The 23563-nt window shown below is 45.6% G+C and overlaps 2 protein-coding genes across 3 annotated transcripts in view; one reads left to right on the forward strand and one right to left on the reverse strand.

Moving 5' to 3' along the window:
• The window catches only part of LOC125643099 (exocyst complex component 1), a 59467-nt gene extending 55246 nt beyond the window's left edge, over window positions 1–4221 (reverse strand). Inside the window, exon 1 of one of the 2 annotated variants that reach the window (XM_048865225.2) lies at window positions 4152–4221. The gene's annotated coding sequence lies outside the window, so the exon portion shown is untranslated. Of the gene's footprint in view, window positions 1–3981; window positions 4111–4151 lie in introns of those variants that run through there. The other variant, XM_075132375.1, reaches the window with a different exon arrangement.
• Window positions 1258–23563, forward strand: part of LOC142068300 (BTB/POZ domain-containing protein KCTD12-like) — a 52613-nt gene continuing 30307 nt past the window's right edge. The window contains exons 1-2 of the mRNA XM_075132376.1: window positions 1258–1912; window positions 16493–16559. Of these exons, the coding sequence (XP_074988477.1) occupies window positions 1884–1912; window positions 16493–16559 (96 nt within the window). The 5' untranslated portion in view covers window positions 1258–1883. The remainder of the gene's footprint in view (window positions 1913–16492; window positions 16560–23563) is intronic.

Consider the following 23563-nt stretch of genomic DNA (forward strand, 5'->3'; position numbering starts at 1 on the left):
AATGCTTAGGAAAGGCATTTGGCAGCATAATGAAAGAAGAAGAGCACTGAGGGTGAGCAGAGGTAGAGTACAGGGGGAGATGTAGACTGGCAGCATGCCTCTGGGTTGTCCTAGATATTGGAGGGCCTTGGGAGCAATCGGGCAATGTGAGGACTTGGTCATCTTGGTCATTACCAGGAAGTGACCCTGGGACCACCAGAGCTAAGACCATGAGATTCTACAGTTTGACCTAAAAAGTAAGTATCCAGGCTGGGCAATGATAAGGCACAGAGGGGCGCAGGGAACACATACTGGGCAGTGGGGGCTACTTGGACAGCTGAAGGGCCCTGCTTTCCTACTTACTGCAGCCTTTACAGGCTTCTGGGGGTCGCCCCCTGTGCTGTCCGCCTGACTGTTTTACCTCAGTGAACCTAACTAGGCTCCTGGGGACTGACTGGGCCTCCAAGGCCCTTAGGGGTCGGGGAATGAAGCCAACACTCCCACCGAGGCCTATCTACACTGGATCTGTCCAGAGCTACCCTACGCTGGCTTAGCAAAACACCTCTGAAAGAGCTGCATCCAGTTGGCATTATGTGGCAATTTTGAAGTCCCAGATCAGGTGCCCATGGTTAAATACTCCCCCATTCCCCCAGACACAGCAGTCTCCCCCACAGGCTGTATTCTCCCCTCTGCTAATGTTCTGCCCCATTAATGCTATCGCTCCCTGCAGTCTAGCACTCCCCAATGCCCTCCCAACCCTCCTCCCCTCAACCCCTCAGTTCGCGCCCCCCACCCATAACCCCTCCAGGCCCCTTGCATACAAGCTGGGCAGTACTCCTTGCTCAGCGGCTCCCTGCTGCTGCTGGGCCGGTGGCTGCTTCTCCTTCCCTCCCCTGCTGGCTGCTCTCCCCCTCGGCACCCTCCACAGGCCCCGCTGGGTCGGTGTTTGGGTGAAGGGGATTGGCTGGCAGGATCAGGAAGGGACAGAGTCTCAGCCACCACCACAACTCCTCTCCTCCAGTTCCTTCCGCCACTGAATTAGTGGGTTCCTCTCCCTCAAGCCTGGGGGCTATTGCAGGTCTTCCAGGATCATAGAGAACAGGCAGGGCACTTGCCAAGAGAGTGAAATGGGCTTCTCTAGTCTCCCTCCCAGCATTATATGGCTCCAATCCACTGGAGGAAGGGTTCAGAAAGACCCTCTCCCGTAGGGGGAATCTTACACAGTAAATGCCCTGTGCAGAGACTGAGAGGCCCCCAGGCTGTGTGAGACACTGGTGTTGGGAACACTGGGGCATGGCCACTAGGTAACTCGAGGGGATGGAAGACCACGAGTGTCGATGAAGCCCCCTCGCACTAGGCCCCGGTGTCCTTGGCCCCCCCCCCCCTGCCTGGAGGCACTCGCAGCAGCTCTGCGTGCTAGGCCCAAGTGTCCTTGGCCCCCCCGCCTGGAGGCACACACAGCAGTTATGCTGAGAATCTGCAACAGTATGTTGCAGAGTCAGACTGCCTGAAACTAAGCAAGGCCAAACAGGGGAGATATGGAAGAACAATGCTGAATAAAGCAGCTTTATGTATAGTTTAACAAATGATACAGAGAATCAGGGAACTAGCTGGGAACTGGATTGGCTGGCTATATGGATACTTGGAGCAGCTTGCTATTGGATAAGTATGCTGGGAAAAAGGATGTATAAAAGCCTGTGTAACTTCCTGCTCTGTTGTACAGGATTTGAGATTCAAATCTCCCTGTACCTTTTTGAAGCTTCAAATAAACTTTTCTGCTTCTCCACCCCGTTGTGATTATTGGGTGCAGCACACCGGGTAACGAACCAACTCAAGCTGTTGTTCAGCCTCTCGGTACTGGGTGCCGGCAACACTGGGACTCTGAAAAATGGCTGCCACTGAGTATGGATGGGCTGAAAATCATGAGACACCGGTAGGGGATTTTAACATGCATGCAATTTTTGATTGATTAGCAAATAAACACTTGTAACTGGTCACTTTCCAAACTTGCTGAGAAATATCTTCTCTAATACTATTTTAAGTATCCCAATGTACCAACAAATCAGCTGCTCCAGTCAGAAATTAGAAGGGGTAAAAACAAGGGAGTAGAAAATCAAGTAAAAGTAGAAGCTTTAACTATGGAATCCTGGGTATTCCTCCCTGTTTCTGTATTTCTCTTCCTTTGATCTTTGTTATTAGGAAAATGGTGGTGGGGGTGTTTAAATTCTCCTCCCAATTACATTGCTAACATGCCCCGTTGACATCCGCAGTTGTACCAGTCAAGCTGAAAGAGAGAAATTTTAATTTTTCATCTGCTACTGTTGATTGTGCACCTGAACATACTTCTCAGCACACAGAGGTCTAAATGTGAAATATGATGTGTGATCAAGTCTCAAAATAAAAATACATAGCTCTCATATAGCTGTTTTCATCAGTAGATCTCAAAGTATTTTACAAAGGATGTCAGGATCATTATCCCTTGAACTTGAATGCCTGGTATTAACTGAGGATATTGAGCTGGTTGAAAATCACAATTCCTATAACGTGGGAGGTGGTTTGTCCTGGCAGATGTAGTCCAGACAGCTAGCCCGGCCTAGGGTGACTAGATGTCCCGATTTTATAGGGAGTAGGGACAGTCCTGATATTTGGGGCTTTTTCTTTTATAGGTGTCTATTACCCCCAGGCCTGTCCTGATTTTTAACACTGGCTATCTGATCACCCTAGCCCAGCCCACAGACGAAGATGGGTACATGACTACAGAGACGTGGCAGCAGCACAGGCCGACACAGATTAACATCAAACTGATCCAGAAACAAACATTTTGATTCAGGTTGACAAACCAGAATGTTTCGATGTGGGTTGCCCCAACTTGAAAGGAAATGTTTTGTTTCGATTTCCCTGATGGAACATTGAAAAATTTCAGAAAAAAATTGAAATTTTCTCCTGGAAAATTGCACTTATGGGTAAACTGCATTTTCTATCGAAAATATATTTTGCTGGAAAATTCCCAAGCATCTGTACTCTCTAACTGCAGGTTCCTGGTTCTGTATTTCTAATATAAATACTGTTTGACAATAAAAGGGAGGGGATGCCAGATAGTGACTGTATCATTATTTCGGCAACAGCCGATTGTGACTTTGTAAACAGTCTATCAATTTCAATAATAAGCTGCAAGGAACCCAGGAAGCAAAGATTGTGTTTGATGCAAATGTGTTAGTAATTAAGAACCAGAAAAGAAACCGTGTAAAAACAAAACTATTTTGAAGGAACAGCATTGATTTTAAAATAATGATTTTGAAAGTTTCCCATGAGACATCAGCAATTTCTTAATATAAATAGGGATTGTGCAGCTAAATCAAATAAATTAAACCCTTCATGTACATCTTACTTAGACAGTGATTAACCTTTCAGCTCAACTGTTTATTTACACAGACTGCAATCACTCCCATGATTATTTAAACTTTTTTTCTGGTGCTGGAGCAAGAAAGAGATTTATCTTTACAATCATTCTACTGCCATCACTTTGAATGCAAATCCTCTAGCTAGGTTTTCTTTGCCTCCCCATTCCTGACGGCTTTTCAATCCTCTCCATTTCAGGCCTTGCTAATGATATTCACCTACAAAGAGACAGCCTTGAGACCAGACCATATACACCTGCTATTTTGAACTCGTTAATACATAGAATTATAGAATATCAGGGTTGGAAGAGACCTTAGGAGGTCATCTAGTCCAACCCCCCTGCTCAAAGCAGGACCAATCCCCAATTTTGGGCCCAGATCCCTAAATGGGCCCCTCAAGGATTGAGTTCACAACCCTGGGTTTAGCAGGCCAATGCTCAAACCACTGAGCTATCCCTCACCCCTCTATAATACGATCTAAGCAACCCCTTAAGGGAAATGATTGAAAGTCAAGCTAATAAAGGGACCATCATCTCCTCTCTAACTTAATACAGAAAGCACAATATCTTATCTGAATGTAACCAAAGAGCAATCTGTAACCTACCTATTTTAACCCCTTGTGTTCTAGAAAGAATCTGTAATATTTAAGGTTTCAGAGTAGCAGGATCTCATTGAAACCCCCCAGAGATCTGCACAAAAATCCAGATCACCAATCCAGAAAGAGTACAAACAGCAAGATAAACGTTAGCAAGAGGAAGATCATTGAGACTTTACCAGCTGTATCTTGTTGAGGACAAATTGTGGGATTTCAGTCGCAGGAAGCTTTAGAACAGGAAACGGTACGTTTGCGAAATGAAAGCTTTAAGAGCAAAACAGGAAGTCTGAAGAACCTGAGTGATGGTGCTGAAAGCAGCAGACTTGAGGTTGGGGCAGGAAATAGCTCATGCGAACATCCAGAGCGGAGAGCGGCACAAGACAGGTGTGGCTTAGAATAAACAAAGTGTCAAAGCAGCCATAGATAAAAATCAGTTGTTGGCAGGAGGCAAAATGGTGTGAAATTGGCTTTTCTTTTCTTTGTTTGAAAAGGTTTGAAGTTCTGAATGGAAGAGAGGTATGGTGTGAACAGCTCCCAATAGGACATTGCTTTTCTCCTCACCACATAAAGATGGCCATCAATTTCTTCTCCTATAAAAGGGTGATTTCAGGGCTGTTGTACTATAGATTTTGGAATGAGACAGAGTAATGATGGGATTGTGATAGACCCTGGTTCAGCAAAGCACATGAGCAGATGCTTATCTGTAAGCATGTGTTTTTCCCACTGAAGTCTGTGGGTTGGCAGACGTTTTGGAGTAGAAGGGGGTGTCGGTGTTGTGAGAGTCATTCTCATGGTGGAAAGGTTTTTCAAAGAGGAAGGTTTTGCAGCATTTCCTAAAGTTGGTCAGAGTCTGGATCGGCCTGAAATCTTCTGGAAGATTGTTCAACGGCCAGATCCCCTTAACAGAGAATGCTTTGCTCCAGCTCTCACGTGTTTTGGGCTCTGCATTGTCCCAGAGAAGCGCAGCTGTCATAGAGGTTCAGAGATTGAAATTTGGTCTTTCATGTGGCTGGGGCTTGAGCCTTTAACTGCTTTGGAGATTAGGACCAAGGCCTTAAACTGGCATCGAGAGCTGACTGGGAGCCAGGCGAGGGACTTAAGCCTGATGTTCTTGTGGTGACCGAGCCATGGAGAAGGCGGCCAGCCACGTTCTATACCAGCTGGGGCCTATGCCTCATCTACACATTCAGCTTCAGAGACCGCAAATTACAATAGTCCAGCCTGGAGGTGACGAAATGCATAGATCACTGTAGCCAGGTCCTTGTCCATGAGGAAGGGAGGAATTTTCCGAGAGAGCTGGAGGTGAAAGAAGGCGTTTTTAGATACTGATGCAACCTGGTCATCCGGGCTTAATTCGGAGTCCAGCAGGACTCTGGAGACTTCACACCAGATCCTGTCCCAAGCTGTGACTGCGGCAAGGCCTTGAACAATTTTGGTGTTGGCTATCTCCTAAAGACAAGCTGAGCACCCTCAATTCCCATTGACTGCAACAGCGGTTAAAGGTGCATGTAGATCTCTTCAGGAGCAGGCTCCTAGTGCCCAGCAGCAATAGGGTGCCTACAGATGCTCCAGGACATTTACTGCCTGTAACTTTTTCATCTGTGAAAGTTCTGACAGGCTGTTGCAGTTGCAACATGGATGACCCACAGGAGATCACAGGAAAACACCCTGATGCCTTTTGAGGATGGAAACTGAATTCCAGGCCAAGTGAGCCTTTCAGGTCTAATTATGTGGACACTGCAGAAGCCTATCCATTAGAATATCATTTAAATATATTGGTGGCAACCCTTCCTCTGCCCACAAGAGAGTTCACAGTCAACAGAAATCTAAACTGGCAGGAAGAAAATAAATGATCATTGGAAAGGGGTGACTTTTAGTTAACCATTTCATTTCCCAAATGCTAACAGAATCAGGTCCTCAGGTCCCTTGAGAAGCCACATGAGCTGAGACTATGTCTTCCCACCTGCATCCATGTTAGGCTGTGATCAGAACTGAATGGTGGGCTGGTGATCATGACTGCAAGGCTTCAGGGCATTAACCCAGTGGTGTCGTATCTGTTGGGTAATATACAGCCTGTGTTTGGAGAAAGCAGAATCCACATTATTGTTGTGCTTGGTGCTTTGGAAAAACAACATGTTTAGTTCATGGCACGAAGGACATGACAAGCACAGAGGTGTGTAATTGGATGGGGCAACCCATAATAGCAAAAAATATGCTAGCACTGCACAGCAGGAATCCATCAACGTGCTGTAATTTACTGGTAGATTGCAAGGAAACTACAGGTTGGCCTTCCATTCATGATTTAATATTTTTTTCTGTAAATCAGGGCTTCTTAACATCCTCTGTCTCAGGGAGAGCATTCTGCTCTCCCTGCCTGCATGCTTACAACTCCATTAACAGGAATGAGTGTTCCATACAGTCACATAAAGGGGAGAATAGGCCCCCCTACTATAAACACAGTTAGGTAGGATAACTCACTCTGAACACAAGCACTGACTCCAATGGGATGGTGATGCTTTTTTGAAGTCCTATAATTTGTCTGGTATTAAAAGGAAAATACATGTAGTCTGAGCAATTGAAGAAAGAAGCAGCCAGCACAGAGAGCAATGGTTAATTCAGGCATTCTCTGTAGGAGCTAAAGCTAGCTTCTGTTTAGTGCTGAGCAGTCAAACATGAGCCCAAAGCAAGATCTGGCCCCCTCGGCTATTTATCTGGGCCTCATGACAGATGTAGACGCTGTAGAATCTAAGCTTTTATTTTATACAGGAGTAAGATTTGAGCCCTTATTGTTGTGAAGAAAATCAACCAAATATAACCAACACACATTTCCCCGCCTGAGTCTGCTGATAGAAGAAAACAGCTGTTAGTTACGAACTAACCCAATTTATCTCAACAACAGCACCCTTAGACAGCGAGGGTCTGCAGCAACGAATGCCCATGGCATGTTATATGGCTTTATTCCAGCATTTAAAAGTTCCATGGGGTTATTACTAATCTGGTACAGACACGTTATTTGCAGATGACCATGTGGCCACCACCAGTCCATAGCTGGGCAATGTCCCCTCCTGGTCTCAAGTCTGATCTTCAGGGCATGATGTGCGGTGCCTTATCTCTAAGGCAAACTGTAGGACCAAAAAGTGCCACCTGGTGGTGATGGGTGATGACTTCAATCCTCTCAAGGCCAGTTCTCAGTAATGTATCCCTATTACTGATAACATCAATCCATTTTATGCCTAGTAGTCACCGCTGGCAATGCATATGAAATGCCTCCAGCCTCCTGATGTATTGTTTGAGCAACATTCATGTTTCAGATTCATATAAGAGGATCAGAAGCACACAAGTTAGAGAAAATCCATACTTTTGTATATCATTTCACCTTGTTTTGGCTCCAGACCCTATGCAGGTCCTTCATTGCTGAGGCTGCTAAAGCAATTCTCCTTAGGATGTCTGGCTAGCTGTGCCCATGTGATGACAGTTTACTGGCTAGATAGATGAAATCATCCACAACTTCCATGGTTTGTCTGGCAGCACAGAGGTCTTGTATCACAACTTTTGTGGCAAAACTCTGGATTTTTGTTTATACCCCCAAGAAATCTTTAGCCCAAGGGCAGCTGCCACATGCTAGAAGCTCTCTAGTGCATCTTTAAGGTTGTTTGCATTTTGACTGATGAGGACAACAACATCCACATAACCCAGTTTGGTACAAGAGGTTGAACCAACAGTTATACTGGTATTTGCGGAGATACGTTCAAGGAACCAATCCACTGAGTGGGAGAATGGGGCTGGGGTCAGGACACATTCCTGCTTCACCCTGTATCTAGTTTAAAACATGTGAGACTTATGGGTCCCCCATCGCACTGGTACACCTGAGTCAGTATGTAGATCCTTGAATTAACCTCAGGAGAATGTTGGGACTGCCAATGCCTTGTAGGGCCTTCCACGGGGCAGCTCTATCAACAGAATCAAAGGCTGCCTTTAGGTCTACATATGCTGCTCTCAAGGGGCAACTGAATTTGCAATGGATCTCAGATGAAGGGCAAGTAGAGTGTCCATTCTAGATTGCCCAGCAGTGAAAACTGATAGCTCTGGGTGACAGCATTTCACAAGAAGAGGCTGAAGCCAGGCGAGTAGGACAAGTGTAAAAACTTTTCCAGGAACAGATAACAGAATTATTGGCCTGTAGCTGCTGTACTCAGTGCATGGGCCTTTCCCCTTATAAAGTAGGATGACGATCTCTTCCTTCTACTCCATTCATACCTTCCTAACAATCTAAGCCCTGACAAAAAGTGCTGTACTGCAGCACTTATGGGTTCTGTGGTGCATCTGAGAAGTTCAGGTGCTATGCTGTTGGGTCCAGCATCATGCCTGCTTCACAGTTTCTTTATGGCAGATTGAATCTCTTCCAACGTAGGTACATCTACATGGGTTTTGGGGTCAGGGACTGCAGCTACTACAACTAAATGTGTCCAGATTTGGGCATGGAGTCACCTCAGGATGGTTAAGTGCAGTCTCACACTATTCTTTCCATCTTTGCAGGACGACTTCTTGGGTTGAGCATGTTTTACCATCAGCCTGTTTATCAGCATAAACTCCATGCAAAGTCCAGTTTTGCATCAAAGTGATTGAATAGCTTTGAGTGAAGGTTGTAATTTATTAGATCTTATTCCATCTTCTGCCAAGTTCTCAAAATAAGTGTCACGATCCACTTTTGCTCTTGCCCGAAAAATACCTTGTAAGTGTTTACATTCAGTGCCACCATGGCGCAGTCTAGTCTCAGGTTTCATCTGCAGAATGTGAAATGTCTCATCAGATAACCCTGGGCATTACTTGTAGCATTGCAGTTTAGGCATCTACAGCTCCTCAGATAACTGTGCTTATGGCTGTCCAAGCTGATTCTATGTCGATTTTTTTTTTATGCACTGTGACAGAGAACGTGTTAGCAAGTTCTGAATTTTCACAGATGCAGTATGCCTTATGTGTCACTACAGGTGCACTCTTCCGTGCAAATCTGGGGGCACAATTGCCATTTTAGCAGCGAGGAGACGACGGTTAGTATTTGTTGGGTCATCTGTACCTCTGCAGATCTGATGTGACCTTCCTAAACTCCGATTCCAGACCAATATATGATCCAGTTCCTTCCTCATCCAGCCATCGTTGAATTTCCAGAGTTCCCAGTGGATATCAAAGTGCCTGAACCTACTGCCACTGATGGTAATGTTATGAAAAGCGCAAAAAGACAGAAATTTCAGAGTTGTCATTTATTGTTCCAGAGCAGAATAGCCCAAGAACAGCCTTAAAGCCATTTCTGGGACAACTTGGTGCTGCGTTCATATCTTCAAGTATAATAAAGTTTGTCTTGTGGCAGAACAGATTGTGTCACTGCTAGCTGCTAATAGACTTTATTTTTATTAGTATCCAGCTTCCTCGGTAGGAGTGTAGGCTACAACGACGGACAGCTGCCCATGGCAATGCATCAGCCTGGCATATCAGAAATAGGGTGCCATATTGTGAGTGATTTATTAAAGAGTGCATGGGAGATGAGTGCCACCCTGCTTACATGGCTGGTTCCTCCTGATTATAGTAGAATTGTGTGCTCTACAGAATGTTGACCATTTTTCATAAGTCTCACCTCAATTGTCCCAGCAACTGCAACATTGTATCTTTTCAGACTAATGAAACCTGGTACCCAACCTCATTTAGGGTTAGTATATTCCCGATGGCAAATCTGGTGAATTTTCTCAGATCAATCGTGGATGCCATAAGCATTGTGGAGCCATTCAGGCCTGAAATGTGGACCATATTTTATCAGATGCCCCTTGATTCACTCTATGTCCTTGTGCAAATGGCCAAATAAACAAAGGGAAGACATAGACATGGTTTTAACGGTACCCTGAAATATTTATTTATTTATGTATGTCCATATTGACACTGTATACAGCAGGGGCTTTGCAAACTAAACATTCCAGCCAAGAGTCTCAGAAGCATCTACCCAGCTCAAGACTAGGAATCTGTAGTGCTGTTTCCCTCCCTCCCCCTTCCCAAAAGGGATCATGCAGAGATCTTTTTGCTACAAGTCCCAGCAGAGAATTAAAACTGTGTAGTGTTTTTCTGCAGGCATCCATAGTCAACGGTTGGTGGCAAATCTTATTTTAGGCACTTGCAGAGTCCCCACCCTGCTAGTATCTCAGCATTTATCCTTACATCACCTCTGTGAGATAGGGACAATGCTATCCCCATTTTACAGGAGGGGAGTTCAGGCAAAGCAAAAGTGACTTGCCTGAAATCACACAGGAAGTCTCTTGCACAGGAAGGAATTGAAGTTTGGTCTCCTAATTTCCAGGCTGGCATCCTAACCATTGGGCAATCCTGCCTCTCTTCATAAGAGTATTATGCTGGGAAGAGAATGCATGGCTGTCATTCTGCTTCTCTTCCTCTTTTACTAAAAGTTCTCAGGAAGTTGCAGCAGGAGAGGGCCAGAGTTATTCTAGTTGCCTCCGCTTGCCCTCACCAGATGGGATTCTCAGGTCTGTTGGCCCTGAGCCAGCCTTTGTCCTTCTCATCCTTCATTTGCCTTGGCAGATCCTTCACCCAGACTGGAACCCCCAGGCCCTGTTGCTGGGCTTGGTAAAAGATGAATCCTTGCATTTTTCTAAGAAAGTCCCCTCAGGACCTATGACATCACAGATCCAGTCACAGAGACTGCCAATGGTGCCGAAATGTGTGCTTGGCAAAGAGGGAGAGGGTTGGGATGTTCACAGATGACGACTGACATGAGACCATCAAATTTGGGCCCTGTGCTATGATTTGGAGCACTCAGGACACCCACCTGGGAGCATCAGTGGCAATCAAACCCCTACATTTCTGTTTCAGATGTACTTTCCTGTTTGTCCCTGAAGAGAAGTGATTCACAACTGCCAGAGTGAGCCAATAGGGGCCCTGGGGCCTTCTTCTCCTCCGCTTTGCACCATGTGGTGGTCTTCCTGGCTGTGCAAAGCTAGTGCAGATTGCTAACTGCTTGGAATTCCTTTCTCCCTCACCCCACCGATAGCTTTGCTCACCTACTCTGCACTCCCCATACAGCATGTGGTGGTAAAGAATCAGGTCCAATTACCCCACAGTCAGACTTTGGACCCCCACCACTGCTGGCTGGAGCTATAACATGTGCAGTTTGTCCTTGCCCAGTGTGGAGTGGTAAATGGCTTAGTTGGATTTTCCTAGTGACTAAAGGAAGGAGTAACAGCAACAGGTTATGACAAGCAAGGCACACACAGGGAGAGGTACCTCGGCTTCCTCCTCCTTAGGATTTTGCCTGTTTACTTTCAGGAAGGGATCGCTGCTCTTGCAGAAGGGTAAAGTAGTGGCCCTGCTCTGTGCTGAAGGTCTTTTCTGCACTGTGTAACACATTTGGGTGGTCTCTCCTCAGGAAACCCCTCGGTCCACCATCATCGCCTCCCCGCCTTTGGGCTGGGCTGCATCCGCTTTTTTCTCGCCTCTGATCTCAGAGTGCCTGCTGACTGCCTCAGGTCTGTATCCTGGCAGCTAATCTCTCAGCTGGTCTAGGACTCAAGGGCCAGGTCCTCAATTGCATTGAGTTTACCTTTCCACTCTCCTGATCATGAGCTGGGTGGAGAGCCCGTGCATAATTTATCTATAGTGTCTGACTCACACCTTTTCCTCTTCATAAAGTCAGGGATACACAAACCTGACACTAGTGTCAGGGCCCAATCCTGTAAGCTGCTTAGCGCTCCCATCTCCCACAGATGTCTACGGGAGGTGAAAGGGTTCAGCAGGTGTTCAGAAAATGCTCTATCAGCTTCCTTGGAATTCTAGGCATGAATTGTCCAGGCACAGTGACAGGGTTGTGAAGCCCCTCGCTACCTCCTGCCCTTAGCTCAAAGGAATCTTGTTTGTGCCTGCTGTGGATCAGCTCCCTGAAACCACCAGCCTCTGGCAACACAAGCCCTGTCTTCCAGGCCTCCACAGGCCCAGCTCTCTCTGTATAGGTTAGCAATAGGCACACGCCAACCCACTGTCCTCTGAGCATCCCTCTGGAGTGTCCAGCCCCTGATCCACTGGACCCTCGCAGAATTGGCAGATCCTCTGCTCCCAAAGGAACAGTGCATCCCAGCTTACCAGTTACACCTTACATCACAGTTCTGCTTTAACACACAGCACTTCAATATAATAAAAAACAGAAGTTTATTTAACAAAGAGCAGAGATTTGAGAAGCAAGTAGAAAGAATGAGAACACATGGTTACATATAAAAACACAATGCACTTTCTGGAGCCTAAACTTACCTAACAAGCCACTCCCTTGTCTCATAAAGGTTAGCTCACCCAAAGGTTCTCTCCCAGTATCAAACACCCAAACCGGCTGTAATCCTCCATTCATAAGACAAGCCATCTGGCAACTTGTCCTCTCAGTGCAGGATAACTGGGTGTACTTCTGCACCCCCAGATATAGTACCAATCATCCATTGTCTTCCCTTGTAAACAGGATAACTCCCCACTGCTTGGTTTTTCCAGTCTAGAATCTTCCCTGTAGATGTTGCAATCGCTTGATTAGCATTTTGCTCAAACTGTAATTATATGTTAATTGTGAAGTTCAACTAACAAATTGGAGGATTGGGCCAAAAGAAATCTGATGAGGTTCAACAAGGACAAGTGCAGAGTCCTGCACTTAGGATGGAAGAATCCCATGCACCGCTACAGACTAGGGACCGAATGGCTCGGCAGCAGTTCTGCAGAAAAGGACCTAGGGGTTACAGTGGACGAGAAGCTGGATATGAGTCAACAGTGTGCCCTTGTTGCCAAGAAGGCTAAAGGCATGTGGGGATGTATAAGTAGGAGCATTGCCAGCAGATCGAGGGACGTGATCATTCCCTTTGTTCGGCATTGGTGAGGCCTCATCTGAAGTACTGTGTCCAGTTTTGGGCCCCACACTACAAGAAGGATGTGGAAAAATTGGAAAGAGACCAGTGAAGGGCAACAAAAATGATTAGGGGGCTGGAGCACATGATTTATGAGGAAAGGCTGAGGGAACTGGGATTATTTAGTCTGCAGAAGAGAAGGATGAGGGGGGATTTGATAGCTGCTTTTTACTAGGTGAAAGGGGGTTCCAAAGAAGGTGGATCTAGACTGTTCTCAGTGGTACCAGATGACAGATCAAGGAGTAATGGTCTCAAGTTGCAGTGTGGGAAGTTTAAGTTGGATATTAGGAAAAGCTTTTTCACTAGGAGGGTGGTGAAGCACTGGAATGGATTACCTAGGGAGGTGGTGGAATCACCTAGGGAGGTGGTGGAATCTCCTTCCTTAGAGGTTTTTAAGGCCAGGCTTGACAAAGCCCTGGCTGGGATGATTTAATTGGGGATTGGTCCTGCTTTGAGCAGGGAATTGGACTAGATGACCTCCTGAGGTCCCTTCCAACCCTGATATTCTATGATTCTATGGAATATTGCGTCCAGTTCTGAGCAATGCAATTCAGGAAAAAGGTGGACAAATTAGAGAAAGTCCAGAGGAGAGCAACAAAATTGATGAAGGGGCTAGAAAACATGACCTATGAGGAAAGATTGAAAAAATTGGGTTTGTTCAGACTGGAGAAGAAAAAACTGAGGGGGGTCATGCTAACAGTCTTCAAGTATGTAAAAGGTTGTTATAAAAAGGAGGGTGATAAATTGTTCTCCTTAATCACTGAGGATGGGACAAGAAGCAATGGGCTTAAGTTGCGGCAAAGGAGACTCAGGTTAGACATTAGGAAAAAATTCCTAACTGTCAGGGTAGTTCAGCACTGGAACAAATTACCTAGAGAGGTTGTGTTTAGGAACAGGTTACACAAAACACCTGTCAGGGATGGTCTAGGTAATATTTAGTCCTGCGTCAGTGCAGGGGACTGGACTAGATGACCTATCAAGGTCCCTTCAATCCTACATTTCTATACTTTTAAGTATACAATACTTAATCTATATATAGCCAGAAAGGTAGATAAGCATCTTCTGCCTGAAAGAAACCTGTTTATCACCTTTTGATGACGGCCCAACTCATAGACCGTAGGAATATAATTTTCAGTATAGATACATAACTTCTCACATAGTAACCACACACACATTTCACAGAGATTATGATGATCAGTAAAGCTTTCAGTAGAGACCTTACATGACACCCTTTGGTGAGCTAGTACGTAGCTACTAATCCCTGGGACACATTTATCTAGAGACACAATGTTAGTTTGGGTCCAGTGCACAACCAAATTGCTCCAGCTTTGGGGTGGTATAAAATCACTGAAATCAATGGCATAAAATTGGAATCAAGTGGTGAATCAGACCCACAGCTAGTACTGATCGGGCCAGATACTCAATTGGTGTAAATTGCCACAGCTCCACTGAAGTTCACCCCCTTGCTGAAATCAGTGGAGTTACGCCAGTTTACACCAGCTCAGGCTCTGACCTGTTGTCTTAGTTATGTTACCAGCAGCCACAAACACTTTGTTCCCATGGGAATACCTTTGAGAAAACTTTACTAAGCTTCTCTGCTAGTCTAATGTCCCCAGTTAATGGTTCTGTTTTCAATAATCCATCAGCAACATGACCTCTCTGTCCCCACCTGCCTCCCTTTGCTTTCTCCCCAACTGCTTGCTCGGCAGTTTAAGAATCAGGTAGGGAATATTTTGATTCCCACAAATCCAATAGGAGTAACTCAGCTGTTCATCATCCCAAGATAGATCCACTGAGTAGCATGAAGTAGTAGTGTGGGATCTTTCAGGTCAAAGCTGAGTGAATAATTTATTTGATGACTTCCCCTTTTTTTGTGTGTTTCACAGATTGGCCTTAAACAGACCATAAAAATTTCCAACATATTCATCATTTGAGATACATTTTTATTTTCTTCAGCAAATTCTTGGCCGTTGGCTTAATCATGAAATGTTTGCTGCAAGTATCCACAGCTTGCACTGTATTGGCTGGTGATATAAAACATATTCCCTGATTGGATGTGCAATTTAAGTGATCAACAATGAGGAAAACTGTGAATATTTCCTGAGCAGCATCCATCCCATGCACTGTATGAGGCCAGTAGACTGGGGCTAAAAACAGTATGGGAACATATAATCAAAGACCTCATTAAAATGCATACTCACAAGGGGCTGCATTAAGGTTGCACAGACAACCTGAAATCTGGCATCTCCTGGCTTTTCAGTGCATGACTTGCCAATTTAAGTAAATTCTTCTAATTTAGTTTTGTTGTATGGAATAAAACTAATGAATGAAAGATTCTGTTGCACTTTTTGTCAAAGGACGGCCTTGCTTCAGGCTCCTTGGCCACAGTAACGTAGAAAGGCAGTAGGGTCTGGCCTGGGAGCCAGGAGCAGGGCCGACTTTAGGCACCAGCTAGGGTGGCGCTGCTAAAGGGGCGGTACTCCGGCTGTTCTTGGGACGGCACTCCAGCAGCAGCCCCAGCGATTCGGCGGCAGCTCCTCTCGTGGCGGCAATTCAGCGGCAACTCTTCTGGTTCTGGTCTCACCGGCGGCGGCAATTCGGTGGCAGTTCCCTCCGATGGTCCTGTTCTCTCTGGCAGCTGCGTATTGGGCAGGTTTTTTTTTTTGTTTGGTTGGTTTTTTGCGCTGCTTGAGGTGGCAAAAAATGTAGAGCGGCCCTGGCCAGGAGAGCTGTATTCTGTTCCCAGCTTTGCCGTGGATTTTCTGCATGACCATGGGCAAGTCTTTTCACCTGTCAACGCCTCTACTTCCTCTCCTCTCCCTTTGTCTGCCTTGTCTACTTAGATTGTAAACTCTTGAGGGCAGGGATTGTGTTTTATTATGTGCACATACAACAGCTAACACACTAAAGATGGCTGATTTCAGCTGCTGCCTCTAGGTGCTACTGTAATTCAAATAAAAATAGTCACTCAGATTCTCAAAGATATTTAAATGTCTAACTCCCACTGATAACTCCTGGGAGCTAGGAGCCTACACACCTTTAAGGATCTGGGCCAGTATCCATACTGTGTGCCACTTGGCCACTGCCCTGTACCCCAGAAATGGCTGGTGGTGCGTTGAGTACCATTCATAGACAGACACATCTGTGTATGTCCATCCATCTCTTCCTGAGCTCTAGGATGGAAAGTGCTATTTAAATGTAAAATATCACTATTAATAAAACAGTATGTCTTGGTTGTTTTCACCTCCCCTGCTCTCTCCTTACATTTTTGCTGGGTTGATGATTCTCTTACATGCCCTAGATAACTCATTTAACGTCCTCTTCCCTGCTCCTTCCTCTTTCCTGCTCTTTCATTTTTTATAAAGACTCCTTTTTGTTCTGCTAACATGCTCTTAATCTCTCTGGTAAATCAGGGAGACTGTTTGTCTTTAGCTCTATTTGCTTTCTTGAACAAAGACATAAATCTGCTCCCTGTGCTGAGACAAGACCAAGTTGAATATACTCCTGAATACTGCTGCAACCCACCATAATGTGAGGCTTGGAATAAGTTGTATCTAAAGATCTATGCATATGCCATCTCCATTTTCTAGGACAAGACTGAATAAAGGAAGTAAAAGACCAGGATGTTCCCCGTCAGCTCCACATTCTCAGGCACTGGTGAGTAAACCATTGTGCCGATAGCTCTTGGGTAAAATCTTGACCAAAGCCCATTGATGCTGATCCATAGACACTGCAATCAACAGAAACACTCACATTGACTTCAGTGGGCAGTGGGCAATGGTTACCATTGATGCTGGTATATTTCTGAGCTTAACACCTGGTCCAAAGCCCATTGAATAGGAGTCTTTCCATTGACCCATTGATCAGGAGTTAACATCATAAATATACCCATATCAGTGGTATCCACCATAGCAGCACACTGAGGAAGTGTGGGACTGCAATCTACTGGAGTGGGAAATCAGGCAATGAACTACCTTCCCTTCAGGTCTTGCTGCCTGAGGGAGTGGGAGTCTGGCATGAAGATTTCTCCATCTATCTCCTCTGGTCCCACTGCTGGAGAGGTAGGTGGGGTTGGCCTGTGGGTAGCAGAGCTTGAATGGGCAACAGGCTCCCCAGAATGGCAGACCTCCAACAGCCACTAGCTGTGACTGTGGTCAAGGATGACCCTTCGGTTGTGCTATGAACCCCTGTGGGGGTGCCATGCCTTGGTACTGTAATTCTTCATGTGGCATAATTCCACAGGAGAAGAGGTTAAAAAGAAGAGAGCTGTCCAGTTGAATTTAGGGCAGTTTTTCTTAGCTGGAAAGGAGGAATGGCAGTAGAGATATCACAGAGATTTATGAAACAAAGAATGGCTTAGAGGAGGCTGTTCAGGCTGCTATATATCGCATAAAGTCTCTATAAGTTATTTCTTTCTAGGCGTTTCAGTGGTGCTCATAACTGCTGTACGAGAACAAAAGGGCACTCCCTGAAATGAACAGGCAAAATATTTAGAAGGCAGAAAACAAAACTTAGTTTTAGGCAACATATAATTATCCTGTGGAACTCATTGCCTAAGTGTATTATTGGGTCAAATGGCTCAGTAACTTTCCAAAGTAGGTACAGGAATTTATAAGAATAATACAGCAGTAAAGGAATTATTTCCCAATCCTGCAAAGACTTATGCATGTGTTTAGCTCTATGCACTGTGTCCAGTCCTACTGAATTCAGTGGAACTACTCACAGTGTCTAAAGTTAAGCATGTGAGTCATTCTGTGCAGGATCAGGGCCTTAGACTGTAAGCGCCTCACAGTTGGGGCTGGCTCCTAACGTACAGCATCCAGTCTGCAGTACCTCTTCAGTGTAAACAGTGGTCCAGCTTTGCAAAATCTGGGCATTCTGGGAAAGAGTGGTGAAGAAGGGAGACTAAGCTAAATGGACCAGTGTTCTGTTCTGTGGTGGAAATTCTTACGCTATGTATTTTGTCCAAATCTTTTCATAACATTTTACTTTATAGAATTGCTTGAGCTAAAAGATTTTACTATAGAATCTTCAGACAGGAAGGGCCCTAATAGGTCAACCTCCGACCCCTTGCATCTGAGCCCACAGTTTCTACATACTACGGGAGGGGGCAATATAATCAGATGATAGATAGTAATTATTATTATTTGCAATATAGTAGGATCTAGAGGCCCCAGCTGAGATTAGGGCCCCGCTGGGCTCGGCATTGCATGTGCACCTAGTGAAAGAGAGTCCCTCTTCCAAAGAGCTTGCAATCTAAATAGACAAGACAGACAGAAGGTTGGAGAAAGTCAATATTGTTATCCCAGTTTTACAGGTGGGGCACTGAAGCACAAAGTGGTTGCATTTTTTAGTGCCACGTTTGACATCTCTGGGACGCGTCCTTCATGTTCCTCCGGTGTTTACACCTTATCTACTGTATTCCCTTCACTTCTGCAGAAATGCCTGGGGGTCTGCAATCGCTTGATGTGATTTGGAAGTTTCTTGAAGTGTTTTGTACAGCGAACAAAACCTCCAGGCCTGAACACCCCAAAACTTAGGGAAAGTTTAGATCCAAATGTGATGGCTGGATCTTATCTCTATGTTGGTTGGAACCTAAATCTGGGATCTAAGCATCCCGATCTCTGGGAAAAATTCAGATCTGTCTTATGCCCATTTCCTGTTTGGTACCTTCCAGAGCTCAGCCAGCCCACCCTACCGTCTCCAGTAAGCTCCTACTTCTTTCTGAGGCATCTGCTCTGAAGACAAAACCCTGTCCCCCCCGGTGGCGCTTTAGACTGGTATCTGGCTATCCCTGCATGGGGGCATTCCACAGATAGAACAAGAATGGACTATCAAGGCTGAGGCCCACCCTCTGTGGGAGTAGAAATTTGTCCTGACTTTGCTCTGGTACCTTTCAGAAAACATTTGCTCTTCTGTGGGGCACCACTTATCTTCTCCCCAGATCCCCTCCACCACAACTCTTTCAATTCATTGAGCCACTGGGTATTGACAAGACAAAGTAAACAAGCTGAGGGAAGAGACAATGTGTGCTCCTGTTTGTTGCTAAAGCTTCAGTGGGAGATGCCAGCAATAAGCATGTGGCCCAGTTATACTGGATCCCTGCTCAGCTGCAGGTGTGTTGTGAAATGTGAGGCTCAAACATCAAGGGCCTTTAATCACCCACAAGTGCAGGTCCATGGTATAAGGCTCGTTAGCTTCCAGACGGATGGCAGTGAAGCCTGTTCCTTTTACATCAGCTGAGGACCAGGCCCAGCGTGACTGTGATGACTTCCACCACATGGCACTCAGCTCACTCATCAGCCACTCAGAGCACTTCCTTTATCTCTCCCCGAGTGTAAGGGCTGGCTCAGGTCTGCGCCTTATTGTTGTGGCTGATATACATTTCAAAGCACACAGCTGGAGGCTCACTTACCGGCTGCAGCTCAAAGCTTGAAAAGTCTCATGTTTGACTTGCCAGCAGAGCAAAAATGGGATCTAAAGTGAGTGATGGTGGGGGAAAAAATATCGCCTGCTGGGATGTCACTTCTCTGGCTCTTCATCACCCAGTGTTAATAGCTTAATTAAACGGTTCGCTATCAACGGTGTGAAAGGTAACAATCTGGGTTGGCTGCTGCAGTGGAGATGGATGTTAGAGGCGGTCAGCTTTGCTTCAGGCACCTAGTGCCCTATGGTACCTGTTACTGTAATACCTGAGGCATCTCACAATCATTACTGCATTCACCATCACAACACCCCATGAGGCTGTTATCCCTGTTTTGCAAATCAGGAACCACATTACTTGCTTGAGGTCACGTGGGGAGTCTGTTGCAAAGCAAGGACTTGGACTTGGATCTCTTGTGACCCAAGCTAGCAGCCTGCCCACTGAGCTGTGCTTCCCTGCTGCTCAGCACCTTAGCACTCATCTGACTGTGCCAGGTTCTTATTGCTTAAGGGCCAGTACTTTACAATGTGAGTTGATATAGATTTCAGCCGGACGACTCATACAGTAAGGTACTAATTAACAGGAATAAGGGGGGCAGAATCTAGCCCCATATAGTTATTCTGCTTCAGAGATGCTAAGCACAACTACTGAGCCCTCTGCTTCCAGTAGAGGGTGCTGGACAACTTTCTTTGGAAATCCCAGTAGGCTCCATCTGCAATGTCTTTAATAATCCTTGGTTCCAATCCCTTGCAAGCCCTCTCTGTCATCCTTTCACTCCTGATTTATCTCCATTGCAGGGAGCTCTGCATCTCTGCCCTGGAATGCTGCTGACAGCAGAACAAATCTCACCCTTCATATTTTGTGGCTCCACAAAAGCTTTATCAAACAACTGTGAATAATAAACCAGGTTATGGGGATCTGGGGTCTGGGTTCACAGCCACCCATGGGCTGTACATGCACTTTCCTCCTGGCTTAGTAGGTCTGCTGAAGCAAAACTGCAGCCTGTAGCACAGTGTATACCAAGAAATTTATTCTCTCCTTATGGATGCCAGTAGACTGCTGTATAAAATGATGAGGGGTCCATGTTAAGTGGTTGAGGGTATTTTGGGGATGTGTAGGTTCTTGAGCAGTTTTTTCCTACATTCTCAACATCTACCCATGTTTGCAGGACCCCTATAAAAACCCAAAGTGTGAGCCCCCTGTACTTGTTCTGCAACAGAAGAAACACTTTCCCCGAGCTCGGTGAAAGCTGATGGACGATCAAGGGAGGCAAGTGAAAAGAATCAGGTCAGTTTCAACTCCATTAGAAACACTGGGACAGATTCTGCCAGTGTTACTTGCACTCACTCGTACCTTACTCCCATGACCAGTGGGCTGCAATTACAGAGCAGGGTGCATCTTGGTGTTAGGAAGCACGGCAGAATCTGGCCCATAGCATGGAGAAGGTGGGAACTGATGTTTGATGAAAGCAGAGATGATAGCATTGTTGGGGGAAAATGCCAGTTGCAGGTTTCCCAAAGATCTCCAGGCGACTAGTGACCAACAGCTATTACTGTCTGAGGGTTCTTGTAAGGTCTGTGTGAAATGGGGATGGGGATCTGTCCAGCTTCCAGCTGCAAGCTGTTCACATCGCATCAGCTCTTACCCAGTTTGTGCTACCTGGCAGCCTCCATCAGAGAGGCCTAGAGAAGGGCCTACCCTTCTCCCCTACAGGATGGCTATGGTTTTGGGCAGAGCTGAGCTGAAAATGATTCTTGTGTCCCACGAAAGTTTTTGAGATTTAATTTTTTTCCCAGTTTTGGATCAGAATGAAACCAAGCACTCACCTGGGATGTGTGGGACACAAGGGTTCAAGTTCCTGTTCCGGCTGATTTAGAACAGGTCTCAAACATGGGTCCCCTATATCCCAGCTGGCTGCCCTAAGTATTGGAGTGAAGCTCTCTCGCTCTCTCTGACCAGAAATTATATTCTGGACCCAAGGGACCTGCACAGTGAAAATGTTGTCAAAACGGATACATTTCTGGGCAAATTTTCAGTTTTGATTAATCGGCATTTGGTTTAGTAATTTTCCAGTGAAAAACCATTACATTAAAAACTTCCCAACTGCTGTAGAGTACAGCACGGTTTTATATAAGGGCTTGACTGCCTCACTTTAATTAAAAACATACCACTAAAAAACCCCTGGTAGTCGAATGACTCCTGACTTCTTTAGTCCTATGATCTTCACTCTGATCTTCACTGGCTGATGAACCTTTCCATTCTGCCATTCAAAAACCCACCCAAAAGGCTCTCTACAGGCAGCCAAACCTATCGTGTTTGATAGGGCATTGTGAGTGCTGCCAACATGTCCAGCTGACGGGCCTGTTATGCAGTTCTCCATCCACTGACAGTTGCCACGTTCCTTTCCTACTCTTCACTGAGATGTATTTGTCACTGAGATAACTGTGGAACTTGGCCTGCAAGCTCTGGCCATTTCTACATTGCCTCTCATGAAAAATGCTGCTACAGATTTTGCTGGCAGTTCCCCATTGACTCCAATAGGAGTTCCATGTGGGTAGCTGAGAACAAAATTTAGACCAACGTGTCTCATTTACCATCAGAGGAATTTTCTGCTCTTCATCCTGTTTCTTTCACGGTCAGAGAAATTCTAACCGCCTGAGAATTTCCTTCCTATCCTTTCCCATCACTATAAATCAGGTCCTATCAAACTTTACCCAGTTTAGAACCATAGTGACCACTTGCTAGAAGCCCAAGGGCCCTCCCTCCTAGCATGATATGAGCAGACTGCAGCTGCTGTCACATTTACAATGGCAATGCAACTCAGAGACTACAGATCCCAACATGCAAAGCTCCAAACTGACCTGGCCACTTTAGTCAAGATGTAGCATTGTTTGCTGGCACTGTAGTGTCCATGGACTGCACTACAAAATGACTCAACTTCCTGGAGATCTTCATGCCTTGAACATTTTTGATCAGAACGCTGTGGCTTGGCTTGACTGGATTGCACATGCCATAATAAGGGGAGGGATAGCTCAGTGGTTTGAGCATTGGCCTGCTAAACCCAGGGTTGTGAATTCAATCCTTGAGGGGGCCATTTAGGGATCTGGGGCAAAAATTGGGGATTGGTCCTGCTTTGAGCAGGGGGTTGGACTAAATGACCTCCTGAGGTCCCTTCCAACCCTGATATTCTATGATAGTATTACCATATTAAGGATGATGGCAGCAGTGGACTGAATTTAGGGTTGGCACCTGTGAGGTACAAAAAACAGGACATCTGGGATGATCCAGAGCTCATAAAACTGGATAGATGGCAGTGTGCACTGGGCACCCTTACAGATTTCCAGGACAGCTATGTCAATAAAGGAATGATCCTGGCAAAACCTGGACAGGTGGCAACCTTAGCTGAATGGTGTAATCCCATGGGCTGCATTGGAACTGCAGGTCATAGTGTGAACACCTCTGCATTCCTGATTATTCCCTTTCACAGGGATTCCATCGTATTCGTGCTGCCTATTAGAAATGATGTTGTTATTATTTACTTGTACGTGATAGCTCCCAGGTGCCCGTGTCATGGACCAGTGCCCCAGTGCGCTAGGCGTGGTACAAACACAGAACAAAGAGCTGCCTCAGAGAGTTTACAATCTAAGCAGAGTTTTCTTCAGTATCTACAGCATAGCAGCAGCACTAAAAGAGAAAACGTGCCTTAAAACTGATGCAACAGAAAATTAGCTTTATTGCTCACCATTTACATGAACTATTTAGTATTTCAGCCATAAACTTTTTCTTCTGCTCATTAAACTGGTATTAAAGTTGGACAGAAACTGGTTCACAGTTGCTGATACTAGGCCCAAGCACGGCCAGGGTGTAATAAATTGTCACTTTGCAGCAAGATGGCTGCTCTGTCCTTGATTTTCAGCTTGTCGTAAGCACTGTTGTTGGTGCCATGCTTGCCAGGTCTTGATTGGCAGAGAAAAGTAACAGTGATGAGAAAAGAGGTAATAAAGGGACCAAGTATTTGGGGGAAGGATAGTCTGGTGGATGAAGTACTGGAGTGAGAGTCAGGCATTTTGGATTCAGTTCCTGTCTCTGTTACAGACTCACAGTATGACCTTGTCTCCTTGTACCTCACTTTCCTAGTTGTGAAATAGGAATAAGAATTAGGACTTGTCTTTTTATCTTGTAAACTCTTCAGAGTAAGGATTAATTCTGTGAGTGCAGAGCCTACTACCATGGGGCC

Source organism: Caretta caretta, chromosome 9 (assembly GCF_965140235.1).
Source record: "Caretta caretta isolate rCarCar2 chromosome 9, rCarCar1.hap1, whole genome shotgun sequence".
Lineage (NCBI taxonomy): Eukaryota > Metazoa > Chordata > Testudines > Cheloniidae > Caretta > Caretta caretta.